This window comes from Conger conger, chromosome 1, assembly GCF_963514075.1.
Source record: "Conger conger chromosome 1, fConCon1.1, whole genome shotgun sequence".
NCBI lineage: Eukaryota > Metazoa > Chordata > Actinopteri > Anguilliformes > Congridae > Conger > Conger conger.
The window spans coordinates 65,198,356-65,218,460 of NC_083760.1; the positions used below are offsets into that span (position 1 = coordinate 65,198,356).

At 39.9% G+C, this 20,105-nt stretch overlaps 2 protein-coding genes across 2 annotated transcripts; one reads left to right on the forward strand and one right to left on the reverse strand.

Moving 5' to 3' along the window:
• Positions 1-2,402: 2,402 nt before the first annotated feature.
• cmtm8b (CKLF-like MARVEL transmembrane domain containing 8b) lies at positions 2,403-8,448 on the forward strand. Its single transcript, XM_061217487.1, has 4 exons — positions 2,403-2,839; positions 5,521-5,694; positions 6,771-6,890; positions 7,677-8,448. Exons 1-4 carry the CDS (start codon positions 2,702-2,704, stop codon positions 7,761-7,763), a joined length of 519 nt encoding a protein of 172 aa, XP_061073471.1. The 5' UTR covers positions 2,403-2,701; the 3' UTR covers positions 7,764-8,448.
• Positions 8,449-8,781: 333 nt separating this feature from the next.
• Positions 8,782-18,668, reverse strand: LOC133108059 (lanosterol 14-alpha demethylase). The gene is made up of 10 exons (XM_061217475.1): positions 18,181-18,668; positions 17,900-17,998; positions 16,911-17,087; positions 15,901-16,027; positions 14,415-14,589; positions 13,923-14,042; positions 13,019-13,214; positions 12,553-12,648; positions 11,907-12,075; positions 8,782-10,739 (listed from the first exon to the last, which is right to left on the reverse strand). The coding sequence occupies exons 1-10, from the start codon at positions 18,346-18,348 to the stop codon at positions 10,561-10,563; spliced, it is 1,506 nt and encodes a 501-aa protein (XP_061073459.1). The 5' UTR covers positions 18,349-18,668; the 3' UTR covers positions 8,782-10,560.
• Positions 18,669-20,105: the final 1,437 nt, after the last annotated feature.

Consider the following 20,105-nt stretch of genomic DNA (forward strand, 5'->3'; position numbering starts at 1 on the left):
CTGTCCAACTGTACTTTTGATCCCCTAAAATTGGGGGGGGACTATGTATAAAAGGAATGTAATTCCTACACGGATCACCCGATATGGATGTATATACCCTCAAATTAAAGCTGACATTGTTTAATTTCAAATCCAATGTGCTGGAGTAGGGGAGGGAAATTGTACCATTTACGGACTGCACTGTATGTTAGTGATACTACCCTGTTGCAGAAACAGCAAAACATTTCTTAATCTGTCACTACATTCAGTCATAAAATATCCACACTTAATGTTTAAGGAGACATGAAGCTAAATAATACATTTTGGCCATCAGTTCAATAGTGTAATGTCCTGATGGTTTTCTTAAATAAGTACAGTAAAGCTGCTAAAACAAACCAAAGTATGAATGCTCTTTCAGTACAGAAATCCTGAGCAGAAGTGAAAAGAAAAACACAAACATATCCCTCCTTTTTTATCCTGTAGCATTGAAAGGAAATGAATCAGTAATTTGAAAATCTCTACCAGGACTTCATATCTTACAATGCCCATTAATACGTATCAAATCCAATGTGCTGGAGTAGGGGAGGGAAATTGTACCATTTACTGACTGCACTGTATGTTAGTGATACTACCCTGTTGCAGAAACAGCAAAACATTTCTTAATCTGTCACTACATTCAGTCATAAAATATCCACACTTAATGTTTAAGGAGACATGAAGCTAAATAATACATTTTGGCCATCAGTTCAATAGTGTAATGTCCTGATGGTTTTCTTAAATAAGTACAGTAAAGCTGCTAAAACAAACCAAAGTATGAATGCTCTTTCAGTACAGAAATCCTGAGCAGAAGTGAAAAGAAAAACACAAACATATCCCTCCTTTTTTATCCTGTAGCATTGAAAGGAAATGAATCAGTAATTTGAAAATCTCTACCAGGACTTCATATCTTACAATGCCCATTAATACGTAATTGCCACTTACTCCTTACTCCAGGTTAAGGTTTTATTTCAGTTTTTTCATTATGTCTGGCCTGGCCTGTTTCTCTGTTCACGGCTTTCATTAATTTCAACATGGTTTTTCAGGTCAAGGTGAGTACATGTCCTTCATAGGGACCTGTTGTTTGAAATACCAACCAGATAAGTCCATGCTAGAATCACACCTTCCACAAAGGCTGCTTTGATGCCATTGTTTTGAGTGTTTGTGTAGAAACCACAAAGAGATACTATTTTACTGTTTCATGTAGCACTGTTCCTTTCAGCATTGGTGTCTTTTTTGTGTCCCTGAGGGTCTGATAAAAGACTGCTTTTAAAGATTTACAAGCATGAAGGAACTAACAACTGTTTGGAAAGAACTAACTGGAAGCTTTTGTTGATAGAGCAGAGGGGTAAAGAAGTTAGGTAACTTGCTTGCACACAGGTTTGAATAACAGAAGAGGACTGCCTTCATGCCTTGGGCAAGTCTTATGCCTTAAGTAGTGTCCATGTATGGATAATACATATGTAAAAGCTTGGAGACACCCAGGGTAAGATCAGCTGTTATATTCATAATTCGGCATTTCTCACCGAAGGAATATAAACAATAACATTATGGGCATCCCAAAATGGAGTGAAAACTTGTCATCTTTGTTTCGAAAAGTATTTTAGACTGCCTTTCATGCTGATCTTGTGCGCGTTATCAAATCCAGGCAATTATCAGCGTTTCTCAACTTTCGCATTTTGGTGTCTTTTGCTATTGAAAACTAAGGTCTTTGGTCAGAACATTTGAAAAACATTTAAAATGAGATTGACGATTTACACAAGGTCACTATCTATCAAGAGCACCTCTTCTGTGCAATTATGTAGGGTTGATAGCTGAAACAGTGCAGTGTTGGCATGACAACGGCGCCAGGAACTCCTGCAGAATGAGATTTGGATTGGATTTGTGAAATGTAGCCTACAGATCGTGGTTGATTTACGGTCATATAGGGTCGGAGTTTGTTGGTTTTACAAAGTAGGGTAGCCTACATGACACAAATCGCGAGAATCTGAAACAAAAGATGGAAAGGGCAATATTACAAAGATTGACGATCCCGAATGTTCATATACATAGCCTACTGCATATAACAGATTGATTAATTAAAAATATAGGCTATATAGCCTGTATTATTTATTACATATTCTCTGACCATCATGCTCAAATCTTCACTTTTATTATTCTGCAGCTTGGCTGTTTTAGTCTCCTAATTGTGGTGTAGAATTAAGGTTATGTCTGTATAGGCCTACCGATCTTTCGTGCGTAAATTGCATGACAAAACGTATTGGAAATGAAAGCCCCTGCCACCTGTTTGCTGCGGTCTGTAGTGCCCCCTGGGCGTTCCTTTAGGACACCACGTGCGTATCCTTAAAAAGATGACTTGTGAATATCATTCCTGCATCCCACGTAGAAGGAAGCCATCAAGGATTCTGTTCGGAGACTCACAGTGCCGAGTACATGCGGCACAGACTTTGCTAAGAGTGATATCCGTTAACTTTAAACAAAGCTGACGTATATTTGAGAATTGTTCTCAACGAAGAATTATCTGTATTTTATTAAACATACAATGACCACTTGTCGAGGGTACAGTTACGTCACCTTTGGGTTGTGAATACACGTCTGGCTCTCTGCTGTTTGTTAATTAATTCTATATTTTATACTATAGCTATACTATTAACTTCTGAATAAAGAATCGGCTCCTTCAGAGAAGATGGAGGAGAGTCCTCGGTCACGTACGGTGATTACAAGCCACAGCAGCCCACATTCGGACAACTTCTCCACTTCAACACTTGCCTATGACAAACATTTTATTCGCACCGTACCGGGATTCCTCATCATTGCAGAAATAGTAAGTGTTCATTTAAGTTAATTTCAACAACGATTCAGCTCAACCGTTCCTGTGCACAGAAAGTACTGCTATTGAAAACAAAAACGCGGACCGTCGCATGGAATAGCCTTGAGCGTAGTGAAGTTATAAAGCTGGATGCGCTATCTTGCAACTGGTGGTCACTAACAACGCGGAGAGGAAATACGATAAAAAATTAAAAAAATGTTTTCGCTCGAAAAATGTTTCAGGTTGGCTTTAGCTGCCTTTTGGCAGGTTGATCAGTGGAATATTTATAGACGGGCGCCTCTTTTTTTTCCATTTGCGCCATCTCTGGAATTTGAAAAGTATAAAGGACCATTGTTGAATTCTGGCTCCGTGAGGAGTGGGACGCTAATAGACTGCGACATACGAATGATGTCCGATCTCTAGTAGCTACAGAAATAACCACTTATTTGTAGGAGCACACAAATAACCATAAAACACAACGCACTTAGAAATGTTGCATCTTTTATCCAAGGGGACGCTTCAGTTAATGTTACTCCGCACAACGCAAACTGGCACACACTGGCATTGAGAGTCGAGTTTTGCATTCACTAGAAATTAAGTTTTCATTCAGGTAGTGTTTTGCTGTTAGTGGAACGAGGAATCGCCACTTTCAGTGGGCCTATTACAATGAAAATACCGTAACCTGAAATAAATTACATGATTCTCATGTCATGTAAATAATAATCTGCGATTAAGGCCCTTAAAACGGTGCCAATTGGTTCCTAAAATAGTATGAGGGCTGACCAAAAAAAACTATTAAGTAATTAAGTTCTGACATGATTCTTTATTTTTGTAGAGTGGATTTACTAATTGATCCAAATTACTGAGAAATTACATGAATCTTTACCTTTTTTCCCAAAAGATTGCAACATATGTTCTTATCATTGTGCGTACAAAGGCGAAGACCCAGTTGTCACCAGCTCAACAAACCATGAAATAACTGTAAACATACTTCACATGTAATAGATTAACTTCTTCAGAGTAGACTTCTGAGTTTGATTAGTGCAGACTTGGCTGCCACTCATTCAAGTTGAAAACCTGAGGGGGAAAAAGGTGAAAATAATTGTAATGTTTTTCCTAGTGTCTATGTTTTACAAATTACCGTCCAGCTGTTTCCTGGTGTTTATCTGGGTTACATGCTAATATGAAACGGAACTGGACAGGCAAACTGGATCATTTGACCAGGACCAGTGTTCATTTAGGAAAATGAGCCAGGGCGTTAAGATGCCTTTTTCCTATTTCCTTTTGATGTTGTCAGATTTGCACCTGTGAGAGAATGGGGTTGTGGAACAGACTGAACAGTCTGACTTACAGGAGCACAATTTTTCATAGGTTTTGTTGTGTAGATACTCTGATGGTAGTCATTTAAGGACAGTAGCATAGTTACATTTTGTATTGGATTTATTTAATGTATTTGTTTAATTGACATGGTCAATGTATATAACAAGAGTTAGCCAGGAAGGCTTATTTACATCGGTCGACTGTGGGCTACATCTTTGGATTCATGAAAAGGTCCAAGCCTGTATCACTGGATATGTTTTAAGAAAGATTTGTTTCATATGGTATGCAGAATTGCTCCATATAAATCCAACTGTGAGAGAAAACAACCAAAATAAATGATTCCTTGCTTCCGGCCATAGAACGTCTTGTGTGGTTTTGATTAGCTATTTCCTCTAGGTGTAGCAAGCACACCACAATTTCCTTTTCTTTGCTTTGTACTCAGTAGTCTGTGACCCTGTACTTCCATCATTTGAGACTTCCTCCTCCTGTTAGATGTCACTACCGATGAGATCTGTGTTGGAGGACGTGTCTCAGAAACTTGTTTAACTTGCATACAAGTCAGTTTACTGTGTTTATATATTCTATAGAGTACAATATATGGATTCTGCAAGCACAGGCATTTTAAAGAGCAGCATTGGCTACAGCTGTGCCAAACTCTGTCAGTCATTTACACTTGCTTAAATTAATCTTTATTTTCTTGGCTTCTGTCTTGTCTACTATTGTTCAGCAGTTATCCGGTTCTGTTCTGCCCCCCTCTCATCCTCCCAGAGTGTTCCTCAGTGTACTGTTTCACATACACATCTGCAGTGAATCCTAATGGTCCTCTCCATGTAGCAGCCCATGCAGTGTGTCCATTTAGCAGTTTGAGGTGCAAGGCATTGAATGTGCCTGTTGTGTCTGGAGCAACAGGAAGCTGATTAAAAACAAGTTCAGAGGATGCCCCCCCCACCCCCAACCCCTCCATTGTTCCTCTTCCTTCCATAGCTGGTGTGAAAGCTTCAGCCTCAAATCCGCTCTCTGAATAATCACTGATAGCGTTTATCCTGTGATATAAAATCCAATTTAAAAAGTTGTGCTTTCACAACAGGAAGGGAGGCATCATATGAGCCAGTAAAAAGGAAAAACAGCTCTGCATTATTTTCATATTGTGGTAAAACACTAATCATGTTAGCCACTTGCTCAGTTGCTTAGTGAGGACTAGTCAGGTTAAAAGTGTGCTTGAAGACAACTCGACTCAAACATATTTGAATGTCGAACTAATGCTCATCACACTCTAATATAAAATATATTGTTTTTCCAAGTTTTCATCTTAAAGACAATAAAGACTACAGTATGTCTATGTCCCCTGAGGTACCAAATGAACTTGTCTTCCTCAGGTCCTTGGTCTGCTGGTGTGGACGCTGATTGGTGGAACTGAGTACTTCCGTGTGTCTGCATTCGGGTGGGTCATGTTTGTAGCAGTGTTCTACTGGGTGCTGACTGTATTCTTCCTCATCATTTACCTGACCATGGCTTACACCAGAATCCCCCAGGTACCCTGGACAACAGTGGTAAGTGTCCTCTGCTCTATGCACAATGTGTCCTTTACAATCCCTGTAGGTTTCACATTGTCTTTCTGTACCATGGAAAAAGTGATAGCACTTGCTTAAATTAGCCATTGCTAATAATGGTCAAAACAATCAAAATTAACAACTTACACATTTTCTAGATGTCTGTCTTCCATCCTGGAACAGTGTGTCCTAGTGATGCATTTCACATCACAGGGGAAGTAAAAACCACTATTAAGAGTCAATAATTAACCCTAGCCACTTTGCCCTCTTGTGGTTGAGTCATCGATGTCTAAAATTATTGTTGTTCATATTTATATCATACAAAAAACTGTGACATAATAAAAACTCAGCACCCCTCCTTACCACACTCATGGTTTACAACAGACTCAGACAATAAAAGGCATATTCTAACAAACCTTCAGTGAATAAACACAGTGTGGCCGATATATTTCCATTTTGGCAGAAATATGAGTTTATTTCACAAATGATTTGATACATATTTATAAAAACATAAAAAGCGTTTTTTGTATTTTTGTGTACACTGTATATACGTGCTCTGACATAAATCTGTTCATAAATTTCTGAATGGTCCAAGCATCTTCTTTAATTTAACCATGTGTGTGCAGTAAATAGTTTGTAAGATATTGACACTTTTATAGGACTAGTACAAAATAGAGGGAAATTGCCATCTAGGGGGGACAAAGTGGAAAGGGTTACCCTAAAGTAAGATGTGCTTCTTGGTGCACGGAATGGCAGTGCTTTTTTGTCTTCAGGCATAGTTACAATATAGCAAATGTCAATGTATTCACCTGATTAATATGAGTAGTAGTGCCTGAATTGTCAGACAGCATTTCCATACCAGCAGGTGAAGATGCTACATCACCAAGAACATTACAAGTACAAGAACATTTTTCACTGAACGTCAAAGCTGCTACATTTTCCCACAGCATCTCCATCACTTGTATGCCAGCCTTGTGCTCCCGGTAGTGGGCTTGTCTTCTACGTTTATGGCCTGTATGTGCCCCTTTATCTCCTTTTTTTAAGCATTCATGTTTACCATGCCCGTTCATTGCCAGGGCCTGTGCTTCAACAGCAGCGCAGCCGTGCTGTACCTATCTGCCGCTGCTGTGGACGCTGCCTCGCTTAGCCGAGCGGTAAAGGGACAACACGACTTCAACAGCTGGGCAGCCTCCACGGTAAGGCCCTGTTTATTTATTTCCCAATTTGGTAGCCAACTGTACCCTAGCTAATCCAATTAGTGTTAGCTGGTGGATACACCGCCCACACCCCGTCCCTCGGCAATCCGAGAACAACATGCCTTCTTCAAGCCGACTTGTCTCTTAGCTTGTGACCGTGGGCGTCCGGGGTGCTGTTGTGCACGGCGATTCGCTAACCCTGCCAGGTTCCTCCCTCTGGAGCAGCGAGCCAATTGTGCCGCTCCACGAGAGCCGGCCAAACTTGGCTTTTGGAAGGACCGGAAATCAAACCCCGGTCCGGTGTGCAACTGCATCTTAGCCTGTTGCACCACTGTGGTTCGTAAGGCCCTATTTTTGAGAGGATTCAGATACAGTTCATCCTCTGTTGTTTCACTGAGTTTCACACAGTGGCTGATCTTCTCCTTATGTATTGTAGCAAAAGCTTTTCAAATGGAAGCAGTGCGCTAGTTACAGCTATAAAGGGCCAAATCCTTTTCAATTTTCAGCTAGAGGGGGTCAATCCACTTCACTTTGTCAATTCAGGAACTTATTTGCAATTAATTTTCAGAATTGATTTTTAACTGAAAAGGAATTTCCCTTTCCAAGGTTATGGCATTCATGAAATCAAAAGCCCAGCAGCACAATAAATGCATGTCAGACCCTAATTGATTTGGTATGGAATAACTGAGTGGATATTTATTAATCATTTTAGGCACATTTGTATATCAACACAATATCCATTTTCTTGTGTGTATCTGTGATTTCCTCCGTTTCTCTCTCTTCCAGTTCTTTGCCTTCCTGGTAGCTCTATGCTACTTGGGAAATGCGTACTTTAGTTTTAAATCCTGGCGGTCACAGGAGGAAGGTCAATGAGTGACAAAGGAAACTGATGCTTTGACTGTTGAAAATATGAAGAAAGAGGACAGAGTACAGAGTTTGTTTCACTTTGCAAAAGACAAAGAGCTGGAAGTGACGAGTGGGCCAGGACAGGGTCCTTCCCTTGGCTGTTGACAAACGCATTGTTTTAAAAACCCCGCAAACTCTGGCTGGGAAGTCTATTTCAGGATGTGCAGGACTGCACAATTGGAACTATTTGAAAACATTGTTTTTTGTTTCTCATTGCTGTTAATAGGCAGTGAAAAATGTTTTATTAAAGGACATATTTAAAATGACCTGTAATTTCTTTAGTTGGACTGCAGGATTAATTACACTGTATGTGTTATTTATTCTCTGCGTACAACAATTAAGCACAAAAAATGGAACAAGAATTGTACTCTTTTGAACTGCATAGGAGAAACTGAATGTGCTTTCATATACATGTGTAGCATAGTAAACATATTTCCAGTGTACTGTATTATCAAGAATATTGTTTGCATTTCTTTGTTTTTCACATATAATGTAATAGTGAATGCAAGTGAATTCATTTTATTTTGTACTTACAATAGTGCACTGAAGGTAGCACTTTTCTCTGTTTAACTCATTTGAGTAGTGAAAGGGGGGGCCCTGCCTTAATTGAGTCTTTTTTTAAATTAAAAGCATTAAACAGTTTGAGATTAAAGTCTGCCTAATTGAAGATATACTTTGATATACAGTATACACTCATTTTCTATGGGCTCTCTTCACAGGGTTTTAAGGCAGTACACTGCAGTTTTAAACTGGATTAAGCAGCAGTTGTGGTGTATAATGTGGTTATTAACTGCAGCTGGAGGGAGTGGCGTGCTTTAAGATGCTGCCGAGTTGCTCCGCTCTACTCTTCTCAAGCCACCGCTTGAAAGGCTCATAAAAGGAAAAGATGACTAACACACATCCAGTCATGCACACGGGTGAAATCAGGGGGAGGAGGCTTCCTACAAATATTTTATCTTCTTACAGCAATATGAGTTACACCAGGTCAACATGTTGTATTTATTAATCACAAAAGGTCAAGGTCAACCAGCAGTCTTTAGTAATGACAAAATAAAAGTATATTTACACTATTTCAGTGTAACGCGCTCAAAGCAATCAACACCATTACAGAACATGGAACATACATGTCCCCAGATGAACATCCTTAAGCTTCGGTTCTCTTTACAGAAGCCTGTCCAGATGGGTAAAGAATGGCATAAAAATTCAATTCAAGTATTTGCATTATTTATATTTAAAGATATTTGTCAAATGCTCCATTTTCCTCACTGAAGAAAGAGGTGTACTATAAAACATTCCAGCGTTCTCCTAAAATCTCAAACTATCTTTCAATTTGAATTGATAAGTTCATATGAGTAAGTCTGGGCAGCCTCCACTAAATCCTTTACTCGTCTTCTTGGAAGTGGTCAATACTTATGACATTTTACAACATTCAGTGTGGTCTGCCAAACAGCAAACATACATCCTTTTAGAATTGAGCCATGAGTCCACAGTAAATATACACTCACTAAGCACTTTATTAGAAACACCTGTCCACCTACTTATTCATGAGCTTATCTAATCAGCCAAACATGTGGCAGCAGTGCAATGCATAAAATCATGCAGATACGGGTCAGGAGCTTGGGGAAAAAATGTGATCTAAGTGACTTTGACTGTGGAACGATTATTGATGTGGTTTGTGAAACTGCTGATCATTTTTATTTTTCACAACAGTCTCTAGAGTTTACTCAGAATGGTTTGAAAAACGAAAAAACCTCCAGTGAGCGGCAGTTCTGCGTGCAAAAATACCTTGTTATTGAGAGAGAAGTGCCAGACTGGTCAAAGCTGACAGAAACACAAATTACAACACATTACAACAGTGGTATGCAGAAGAGCATCTCTGAAAACACGATGTCTCAAACCAGTAACTGAATAGGCTACATCAGCAGAAGTTTAATTAACCAATAAGTGTTAAAAAAAAAAAGTCTAATAAATGCCTAATAAAGTGCTCACTGAGTGTATTTTACCAATTTTACCACGTGGAAATGCCCCACAAGGCAATAATGTGCTTTTACAGATGCCCACATCTAAAATATTTTTTCCCCACAGCTACTCAATATAACATTGTTTAGAACAGGCTAATTAGCACAGTCTCCTAAGAGCAGCTTAGGAGAACAATTACATATTGATCGTCATCTTTCTTTATTCCACCTGGCAACATCACTAGTTGGTACTCTCCATTTAGGTAACAGGCTTACACAAAGTAACCTTACAAGTTATGTATCCATCTATAGAATGGAAACGATGGTGTCAGACCTTCTGGGTAGAGGAGTGAAGGTAGCTTGCAAGCTAGTTTGGTGCAAATAAAGGTGAATGTTGGGGGCAAAGCATTTGAGCCAGTAATGAAAGCAAAGAGTAGAAATACAAGGTGAAGCAGGGACAGGGTTCTACTCTGAATACAGAGCAGCTTCCAACATACCCAATTTGCCAAACGTACCCTGGATTTGGAACAACAACACTAAATATGAACTAGTGCTTCCGAAACAATATAATATCTAAGAGTGTTCCGTTGAGTAAACATGGAGAAGGGTTAAAATGCTTCAGGTGACATGATTTATGCATATTGAGCTCTCTGGAGGACGTGCCTGATGGGTCTACACTCACGATGAAGAACGTCTGAGCAGGGACTCGGAGAATGGCAGGTCTTAGAGAGTAAGCTGTACTGGGTGACACCTGGAAGGACAGCAGGTCATTCCCTTTTCTGCTCCAGTCACTGACTCTCAGCCTCTCAGGGCTGCCGGCGTTTGAATCTGATCATCGGGTTGGTGGGTGTGTGGATCATTGTGGTATAGTTGATAGTGGGGAAGTAGCCGTCGACTAGGTCAAACTCGTACAAACGAAGCATAGTGGACCAGATGGTCTTGATCTGAACGTAGGCAAAATTCTCACCGATACAACGATGCCGACCTAGAAAATACAGAAAAATAAATGATGTACTGCAAAATTCAAAGAGAGAAGTTATTCTGGCAAAGGATGTCCATTATGACTCTTTTTTTGTTAAATGAGGGTGTCATTATTCTGGAGAACCAATAAGTATGCTGGACTTTGTTCCAAGCAGTTCAGGCTTGATTTCCCAATTAGGTCAAGGACTTTGTTGTCTACAGCTAGGGACACCAGTTTATCAAAGGCACCCGGTTTGTCATAATCACCAGGCTAATTATAGAGTTAATTGTGCAATCAATTGTGATCTTCATGTAAGCAATCTTGATGACATTGCTACCTTGGTGCTGTAAATTACAGCTCAGTCATGGATAATATCACAAAATGTGTATTGAACTACATCTTGGACGACGCAAGTCAGTACATGTTCAAAACATAAATGCAATTTACTTAACATGCAGTTTGTGTTAAATAATCTAGGTGATCTTTTTGACTACTTTAACAAATTTGTCAACTTTTGCGAAATTTCTTGCAGAAAGGTCACAGAGACAGAGACACAGAAAATCTTAGCAAAAGTCCACACAAACACTGCCAAAGACTGACAGAGGAGGCTGCTGAACAACTAACCATGATCAAACTTTATCTCAAAGTTTCAACCTTGCATTATTAGTTCATTCGGCTGCAAGCTTTTTAGCCTTTTTTTTATAAGCCTACACCACTGCAAACTATTTCATCATTTTGATTACATTTTAACCATTTTTGCTCAGGCAGAAATAGCATTTTTTATGTCCACTCCGCATGGTAATATGTGGCGAATATGACAGTGTGGGAAAGTTGCTGTCTGTCATTGTCTCTGCTTAATTACTGGTGAATTTATGCTGATTACTGGGGAGGGGCAATGTGATACAGTAATTGACTGACAAGAAGGCTACATTAACCTCTTGCTGACGTATGACTGAATTGCAGGTGAGGAGACTGCTCCAAATTAACTGGTGTCCCAAACCGCGTTATGGTGACAGATTTCCTCAGTATACTGGACAGCTTCATTGTTCCCATAAGTGCCGACAGGAAATACATTTTAATTAAGTAATTAAAAGTGGAGGTTGGAGTCAAAAGCAGCAAATCCACAGGGCCACCCTGGAGCAGAGGTTGAGGGCCACGCTCTAAACCCCGGTCTCCCTTCCCGACACTTACCAGCTCCGAAGGGCACATAGGCAAATTTCTCTCCAGCTGCAGGGTTCTCCTCGAGGTAGCGGTCGGGGTTGAAGTCCATTCTCTGCTGCCATGTGTCTGACAGGCGATGGTTGACCGTGGGGGACACACACACCTGGTGTCCAGCTGGAATGCTATACCCAGCAACTGTCTGTGAAAGAGATGTGCAGTATTGGCATTCATTCACCTATTCATAACTCCCAAGATTCATATTCCAATAATAAACTACTGCACTGCATCCCCCCCCCCCCCCCCCCACCAGCTTCGCACATCAAAAATTTGTCAAAAAACGTTCTGATTACAAGTTTGATAGAATCATCCTGAGCAAGTCATTTAGCAAATAAACATAATCTAAACCCACACTTGTGGTGCATTTTATTATCTTTTGTTTCAGTTCCGCCCACAATAACATTCTTTACAATATTCATTGATTTATTAAAGCATATTCTTGGTTCTTTGTTTTCCCATCTTGTATTTAAAAACAACAAATACAAAACAAAACAATAATATTAGCATATTTTACAATCCGGTGTTCCACCATCTCTCTGTGGGTGAGGGTGAGGCTATGGTGAAGTAAAGAATGTTTCCATCTAGTGGAAGATATGTGAAAAGCAGTGTGAATTTGTACCTGCAGAGATCTGGCCATTCTCATCATTGTCATGATGGGGGGGCGGAGTCTCAGGGTCTCTTTCAGACAGCGGTCCAACAAAGTCAGATCCTTCAGCTTCCAGAGGAGAAACACGCCATTAGAAGGGATGGCAGTGGCATTTTCCACTGCCCTATGTGTATGGTTTTGGTTCATAATTACAGTACGTATAACCAAATTTCCAGTGCAGCATACATTTTACATGTTATCCACTTATAAAATGACATGTACAGAAGCAATTCTGTTTAAGTATCGTATTCAAAAGTTCAGTGACATAGTCACTCCTGGGAATCAAGCTTATGGCCTTCTGACTACCCTACTTCATACACATTGCAGCCCAGCATACAAATGATACACTCTAGCACAGACAGTGGCTTTGATCAATGAGAAGGCTAGCCAACAAAGTCTCGCTCAAGGCTGGGCTGGAGGGTGCAGTGGGCGGACCTACCTGGTCGTACTCCAGGGGGGGCAGGTCCTCTCCGCAGACAGCCTTCTGCTCGGCATAGCAGCGGTTCTGCAAGTCCTTGTCCAGGGACATGAAGAAGCCCATCCAGGAGCTGGTGGTGGAGGAGGTGTGCTGCCCCGCCAGGAGCAAACCGATCAGCATCCCGGCAATTTCACTGTCTGACAGCGGCTTGCCAGTCCTGCAGGGGGCAGCAGAGAGCTGAGCCTGCGGCTGGGCTTGGAAGCTGCATTCAATATTGGCTTCAACTACCAAACTAAATCCTACAACTGTACTGTGCTGTGCTGTGAATGTAACTAATTAGGTCAAGTTTTGCGCACAGACATTGTTTAGCTTCAGGACTGAGGAGCATGCCCATCCAAGTGAAGTACTTCAGCCGTGAAATGTGATCATTAGGAGAGCTGCGAGAGTTCATTTTTTGGTGTAATGAATATAAATATCTACATACTGCTTTAGGCTTCACAAATGGATGATACGTATAGGGTGCTGGCCAAAGCAAAACTGAGCTTTGCTGCATTGTTTTTTTAACAATATAACTTTCTTATCACAGAGCACTTGTTTTTTCACAGGGCTGTTTAGTAGTACCTCTTCAAGCAGAACAACATACACAAGATATTTAGTACTGGAGGATAAGAATATTTAAATCTTGCTGTGCTAAGGAGATTACCCACCGCTTAAGCAGCTTTCTGTAAAAAATCCAGCTGGGCAAAGGAAATGGAATAAGCATCCCTTTCTGCTTCTAGCTTTTAGATGGTCAAGTCCAGCAGGAAAGTGCAGGAGTGACTATTAACTGGGTACATCTGTGCTATTACCTTTTGTGCTACGGGTAAAATGCTTGTTACATTTTGTGCGGTGACCTAGGTCAGACTTCACAACTGTATAGCATTACTTGTAGGTGGCATCCATTAGGGTCTGAAGGATGTCGTCCTCTTTCTCCCCTGATTCCCGACGCCGCTGGATGACCTTGTAGAAGATGTTCTTGATCTCCACATGTGCTCTGTCCCTCCGTCTTCAAGAGAAAAGAAAAAAAGCCACAAGGTAACACAGAGAGCTTAAAAACTATAGGCATTTACTTACTACACATTGCAAACAGGTACTGCTGTTGAACGCTAAATAAATGCACTTCAACAGCACTGTGAGTGAATGGCCTGAAATAAAATGGAACAATACAGTATGCCAAATAGGAGCTATTTTCTGTAAGTAAGAGACACTCGAGGTGTTCCATGCCAGACTTGATATATTGCTAGACACCCTCTTGATCGCAGGGGAAATTATGATGCGAGATGGTCTGAATATTCCATTCTTATATATTATTCTCTGTAAGTTGGATAAGGCCATCCACAGAACATAAATAAAAGGAGCCCCCAGGACCCTGACTTACCGGAAGCTGGGGAGAGGCAGCCAGCCTGGGAGGAGCCAGGCAGCGTGACTGAAGCCCCCGTCCAGGTCTGCATAGAGCTGGGCAACCTTCTCATCCAGCATGCTGCGGATCTCCTTCCCATGGAGGCACCGGCTGGCAGTCAGGATGATGAGCTCCGACAGGGCTTCGAACAGATCTGCGAGGAGAGGCAGAGTGTTAAAGGCCTGCTATCCAAACAGAAATGAGAGCCTGAATCAATGTCTGGAGAATAGACCAACCCCACGCTGCATGCCAGACTCAAGCCGGAAAGATACAGATGTAGAAATACACAGCTTAAGCAACCAGAGGAACCGGAAGAATTGGACTCATACATATTTCACTTGTATGTGGAAAAGAAGCCTTTCTTCCCCCAGTCAGAAAGTGTTTTAGTAATCAATACAATTACAACGTATGACTTCACTACATTGGATAGAAAATGAATAGTTTTTACATCTTGCTGTGTCACAGTCTGTATATTTAATGGATTAAATTGGGACTTGTTTTGCCCTGACCCAAAGTATACAACATACTACATGAATGCAGTGAAAACATTTTAATTAGAAAAAAGCAAGCATTTAATGAACAAAACTGAAAGGGTAGAGGTTAGGGTCTACACAAGTTTAGGCACACCTAGATTTCCCCCCGAGATTTTCCCCCACTGCACTTTGCAGAACTGTTCGAGCTGGGAGAGGTTTTTTGGTTACTGCTGATGGACAGCAACCTTCAACCCACCAACCCATTTTCAGTCTTTTTGCAGACCTCTTTTCGCAGGTTCTTCTCCAGCATATCCCTGTATTTGGCTCCATCAATGTTCCCCAGTCCCTTTAGATGAGAAACCTCCCAACACTCTGCTGCCACCACCATGCTTCACAGTCGGGACGGTGTAGTTTTAGTGATGGGCGGTGTTGGGTTTTGGCCAAACATTTGGCATTTATGTTATTTTGGTTTAATCTTTTCAGAAAACCTTCTGCCAGCTTGCGCAGGATCCTCAAGGTGTTTTTTTTGCAGACTTCAAACGGACCTCCAGATGGAGCTTTTTGAGAAACAGCTTTTTTCTTGCCACCCTTCCATACAGACCAGATGTGAGCGAGATCTTTGATAATGTTGGATAATGCACATGGCGGGCATAAAACCCTGAGATCCCTCAAGGTTGCCATAGGTATAGGACAATGGGTTATTGCGTGATCTTGAAGGAAATTTGTTATTCCTGAAAACCTGAAAAGGGATGCTTCAGTAAAGGGCGCATATATGTATCCAACCAAGTTATTAAAATAGTTTATTTTAAAATGAATATAAAAAATTTAATTTGTTTTTCACTTCGAAAAGTATTTTCTGTAGAATAGATTTATTGCATTTTAATTCCAGGGCATAGGTCAACTAAATATGAATCTAAATCTGGTGTATTGAGTTCCTATCCATTGTACATTGGCAGCCGTATGCAGTAAAATATTTCTGTAATGCAGCATACTCTTTTCTCCACTGTCCCCCCAGCGTGTGAAGTAGTCCCTTGTCTCCTCCTCAATTATCTGCACATGCTGTTTGAAGTGGGCGATATTCAATCCCGTTTTCAACATTTTCTTCTGCTCCAGAAATATCTGCAAAACAATTCAAATCACAAGTGGCGTGTGACGCATTTACATGCACATAACAATAACCCTCTTTCTGTTTAAGGTCATTACTATTTTAACAGTTATCAAGATCAACTAAGGATATACAGCATAATTACTTTCCTCATTGCTCGTTAACACTTTTTATGCATCATCTTTTTATGCATCATGATTTCCGACGTATTGCATTTGATAATTATGGTCTAATTATAATAAATCTGATATGGCTCAGATTAGTATGAATCACATCTGGAGGATTTTCCTGGTATTAGATGCAAATGGAAATGCTCCAGCATGTGTCTTTTCTGGTCAGCTATATTAGGTGACATCCCATAATAAGCATGCGGGAGAGATACCCAGACGTCAGATTGGATGGAATACTGAGCACATCACCAACAAGAAACGCCATCTCAGTTTAAAGGCTTGGAATCAGATAGACAATAAAACCAAAAACAGGGTCGCTGTTTATTGACCTGGAGTGTTTAGGCCATTTGGCAAATTATATGGTCAAACCAAAAAGAATGAATACCATCTCCCTTTTCACCCCCCATTAATATGAATCAGGGATATGCATCTTAAGAATGGAGATAACCACAGAGAAAACATCTTTCTAATTCTAATGATTCAATACCACAAAACATGCATCGAATAAGAGGAGCCACTGTCCAAAGAAGTGAACCAGAACCAAGTCAAACATAGTCAAAGACACAGTACAACTGTGAACACTGCTTGGTGAAAACAGAGTGACAGATTGAAATCTTGGCCTGTAGCCCCATTCACTGTAGATCTAAGAACTTTCAGTCAGACACAATGTCAGTCCCAATTTTCACAGCTGGTTCGGCATTTGAAGCATGCAGAGGCACACTCTTACGGGATTAGGCACATCGTAGGCTACTCCTTTGCCGAAGACTGGCGTGGTAAGACGAGAGTACACATCTTCAGCGTTCAGGTCCTCGTTTTTACTGTTGAACATCAGCGTGGCTGCATCGCTGCCCAGGAGGTAAGTGAAGGTCTTCCCCACCATGGTGAAGCTGAACACAGGCCCATACTGGAAACCAAACACAATACTCATTTACTAAAGTTTAATGCCAGATTTTACATTCGATGGTGACATTCAGCAATCTAATACTTTCCCGTAATGTTACAATTTCATTTTGTTGAAAAATAAATACTGAGATATAGAATGTATAGATATATACATTTCTATATCTCAATTTTCGCCAGTGTTTTTCAATAATATTACAAACACTTCTCTGCCATCATTGCCTGATGGTAGAACAAGCTTATTTTCTCAGACATCACTTATTTTATTGAAACGTTAGCGATTGCAAGCTCTCGTGGGGTTTGCATACCGCAAGAAATGAGTTTCTTTGCCTAAAAGTGTCTGCCAGATGACTACATTATAGAATGTAAATTAATATATAGGCTGCTTACATACTTTATGTACTTTTGCTCTAAACGAGACATATAATAAAATCATTCAGTCAATTCAGGGTACGCCATCAAGAATGAATGTGTACTAATACATTCTTAATAGGCCTATCCTGTTCACATCACACACTATGTAGGCCAGTAACTAACCCTGTTCCTTTGGAGACCTACAGTATCATCCAGTATGTTTTCATTTCAACCCTACAGTAATTTGGCACACCTGACCTTATTAATCAGCTGTTCAATGCAGATCTTTATCTGTTGACTTTTGTGTATTAGAGTTGGAATTAACACCAACAGTAACCTTACAGGGTTGGAAGAGGGTTGGTTACCACTGACATAGGCTATGTGGAAAGTATACCAACAAATGAAGGCACACAGATTTGACCATCTGGGTGACCTTAACATTAACAAGTCATTCTGTCTTACCTTTTCATAGGCATTTTCGAGAAATTCGATTGGGCTTTTCCCAAAGGCTATGGCGTGACCAAGAAAAGGAATACCAGAGGGAATGTGAGGAGGATATTTCTGTGGGGAAATAGCATACAAACTTATAATTCCAGCAATTGCTCCATACTACATTAAGGTTGAATTGGTGAAAAACAAATTAATGTAATCATCAATAACCATCAATTAGGCTAAAACGGGACTAGGTCTTGAGAAATAAAATGAATGTTTTGCCTAAGAATGGAAAAGAACGAACAACTCACCGAAGTTTTGTCAGGAGGCTGGAGCTGTTTATAGATATGTTTGGAAAAGTATCCCAAAGTCAAGATGGACGCAGTCGTAACCAGAATCATTGATGTCAAGTTGTCACTCATCTTCTCCATCGTATTCTCGATCAGAGAGCTGCCAACTTCAAATATCCTTATCGTCATTTTTGTGGATCTTAATAAGACAGTCAATCTCAAAGGAACGATTTATTAAAGTTCTGAACCAGAATGTTTTCTTTTTTTGCTAATAGGGAATACAGCAACGATGGGCGATTCGGTTTGATTTCGTAGGGCTACAATAAACACAGTTAAAAATTCCGCCCAACAAGGATTAAACTGCATTCGTGCATTTAATAACGCACCATCTATATGCGACAAATTTAACCGCTTTTTCTTGCTACCACCGGATAAAAGAAAACTCGAATACTTGAATAGAAGGGAGTCAGTAGGCGTCTGCCGGGTACGCACTCGATGCGCGTCTGCCCTATAACCATCTGATTGGATGACGCAGCCTGAACTGATGTCTGCCTATATGCTGAGCTCGGTGATTGGCCGGACACTGCAACTGGCTACATGAGGGCCATATCTTATTGGCTGGAAGAACATACAACGTCGCAGGTGTGCTAGAGGTGGTGTACTCACGTATTGTGTACAGAATGCAAAGTTCTCTTATTTGAAAAATGGAAAGGTGGTTTTTAGAGAACTATCCACTGATAATTTCCACAGCGTGTATTGGATACGTGTGTGTAATATTCATATATATATATATATATATATATATATATATATATATATATATATATATATATATATATATATATACAGTGGGGTCCAAAAGTCTGAGACCACTAGTGAAAAGCTTACATTTTGCATCTTTTTCTAATTTAATACAAACTTTTATATTACTAATTGTATTATCTCCATAACAATTTGAGTGAAAAATTGAATCTTTGCTCTTTCAGTAGTTTTTGCAAAGCTTTCAAGTAACTTTAATTTGTACCCTAAAACATTCTGTTTATTTCCAGGATTACATGACTATTACAGATTTTCAATGTGGTCTCAGACTTTTGGACCCTACTGTATATTATATAGTGCTTTAAAAGAATAATTGTAATTTTATGAAATTATCATGTATTTTTTTAGTCCTTTCTAATTTCCATTTGACTACCATCATTAAGTGAACATTACACATTCATCAGAGTAAAGTGCTGTTATTCCTTACTTAACCACTAAAATTTCAATTTAAACTGCTAACCGAAGCAATTCGGATATATCAAAGCATATTTTGCTAAAAAAAGAAAAGAAAAAGAAAACATGACATCATTACATTACATTACATTATTGGCATTTGGCAGACGCTCTTATCCAGAGCAACGTACAACAAAGTGCATACCCATAATAGCTTCAGTAGGTATTTGAGCTTTACACATTATAGTTAGCAGTCCAGCCACAGTTCTGCCTTAATTTCAAGTTCATTTTAACCTCTTCTGTGGTTGAGCATTGGCAAGCATTCCAGTCTAATACAGAAGGTGATGAGAAGTGAGGGCTTCCTTAATGAGACAGCTGTTTACCTCAGTAAAATAACCAGCGTTGTTTCTGCAGATGGCCTGAGTGGTTGTGAGAGTATTCAGTGCAGCCTGTCTGAGCAGATATAAAGATAGAGTCTGATTCTGACGTAAGACCACTTCAATCTAAAAGATCAGTTTTTGGACTTGCATTAACTGATTTTGCAATTTTTAGTTGTAATTCATTGTATTTATTTATTATTATTATGCAGTTTGAGGGATTGCAAATTGTACAGACTTTTCTGTTATAGTTTGCACTAATGTATCCTGAAATTATCACAGTAAAAAAGAAAATATGGTACAGCAGATCAATTTCTTCAAGATTTAAAACACCTTTATGTCACTGATTTTTAGCAA

Bases quoted from the DNA above. Each gene is read 5' to 3' on its own strand.
- cmtm8b (XM_061217487.1), top strand. From the start codon at position 2,702: ATGGAGGAGAGTCCTCGGTCACGTACGGTGATTACAAGCCACAGCAGC. The intron at 5,695-6,770 runs GTAAGTGTCCTC...GTTCATTGCCAG, and splicing joins AGGTACCCTGGACAACAGTG to GGCCTGTGCTTCAACAGCAG. The intron at 6,891-7,676 runs GTAAGGCCCTGT...TCTCTCTTCCAG, and splicing joins ACAGCTGGGCAGCCTCCACG to TTCTTTGCCTTCCTGGTAGC.
- LOC133108059 (XM_061217475.1), bottom strand. From the start codon at position 18,348: ATGACGATAAGGATATTTGAAGTTGGCAGCTCTCTGATCGAGAATACG. The intron at 14,043-14,414 runs GTAAGTCAGGGT...TTTCTCTTGAAG, and splicing joins CTGCCTCTCCCCAGCTTCCG to ACGGAGGGACAGAGCACATG. The intron at 12,076-12,552 runs GTACAAATTCAC...TCTCTTTCACAG, and splicing joins GAATGGCCAGATCTCTGCAG to ACAGTTGCTGGGTATAGCAT.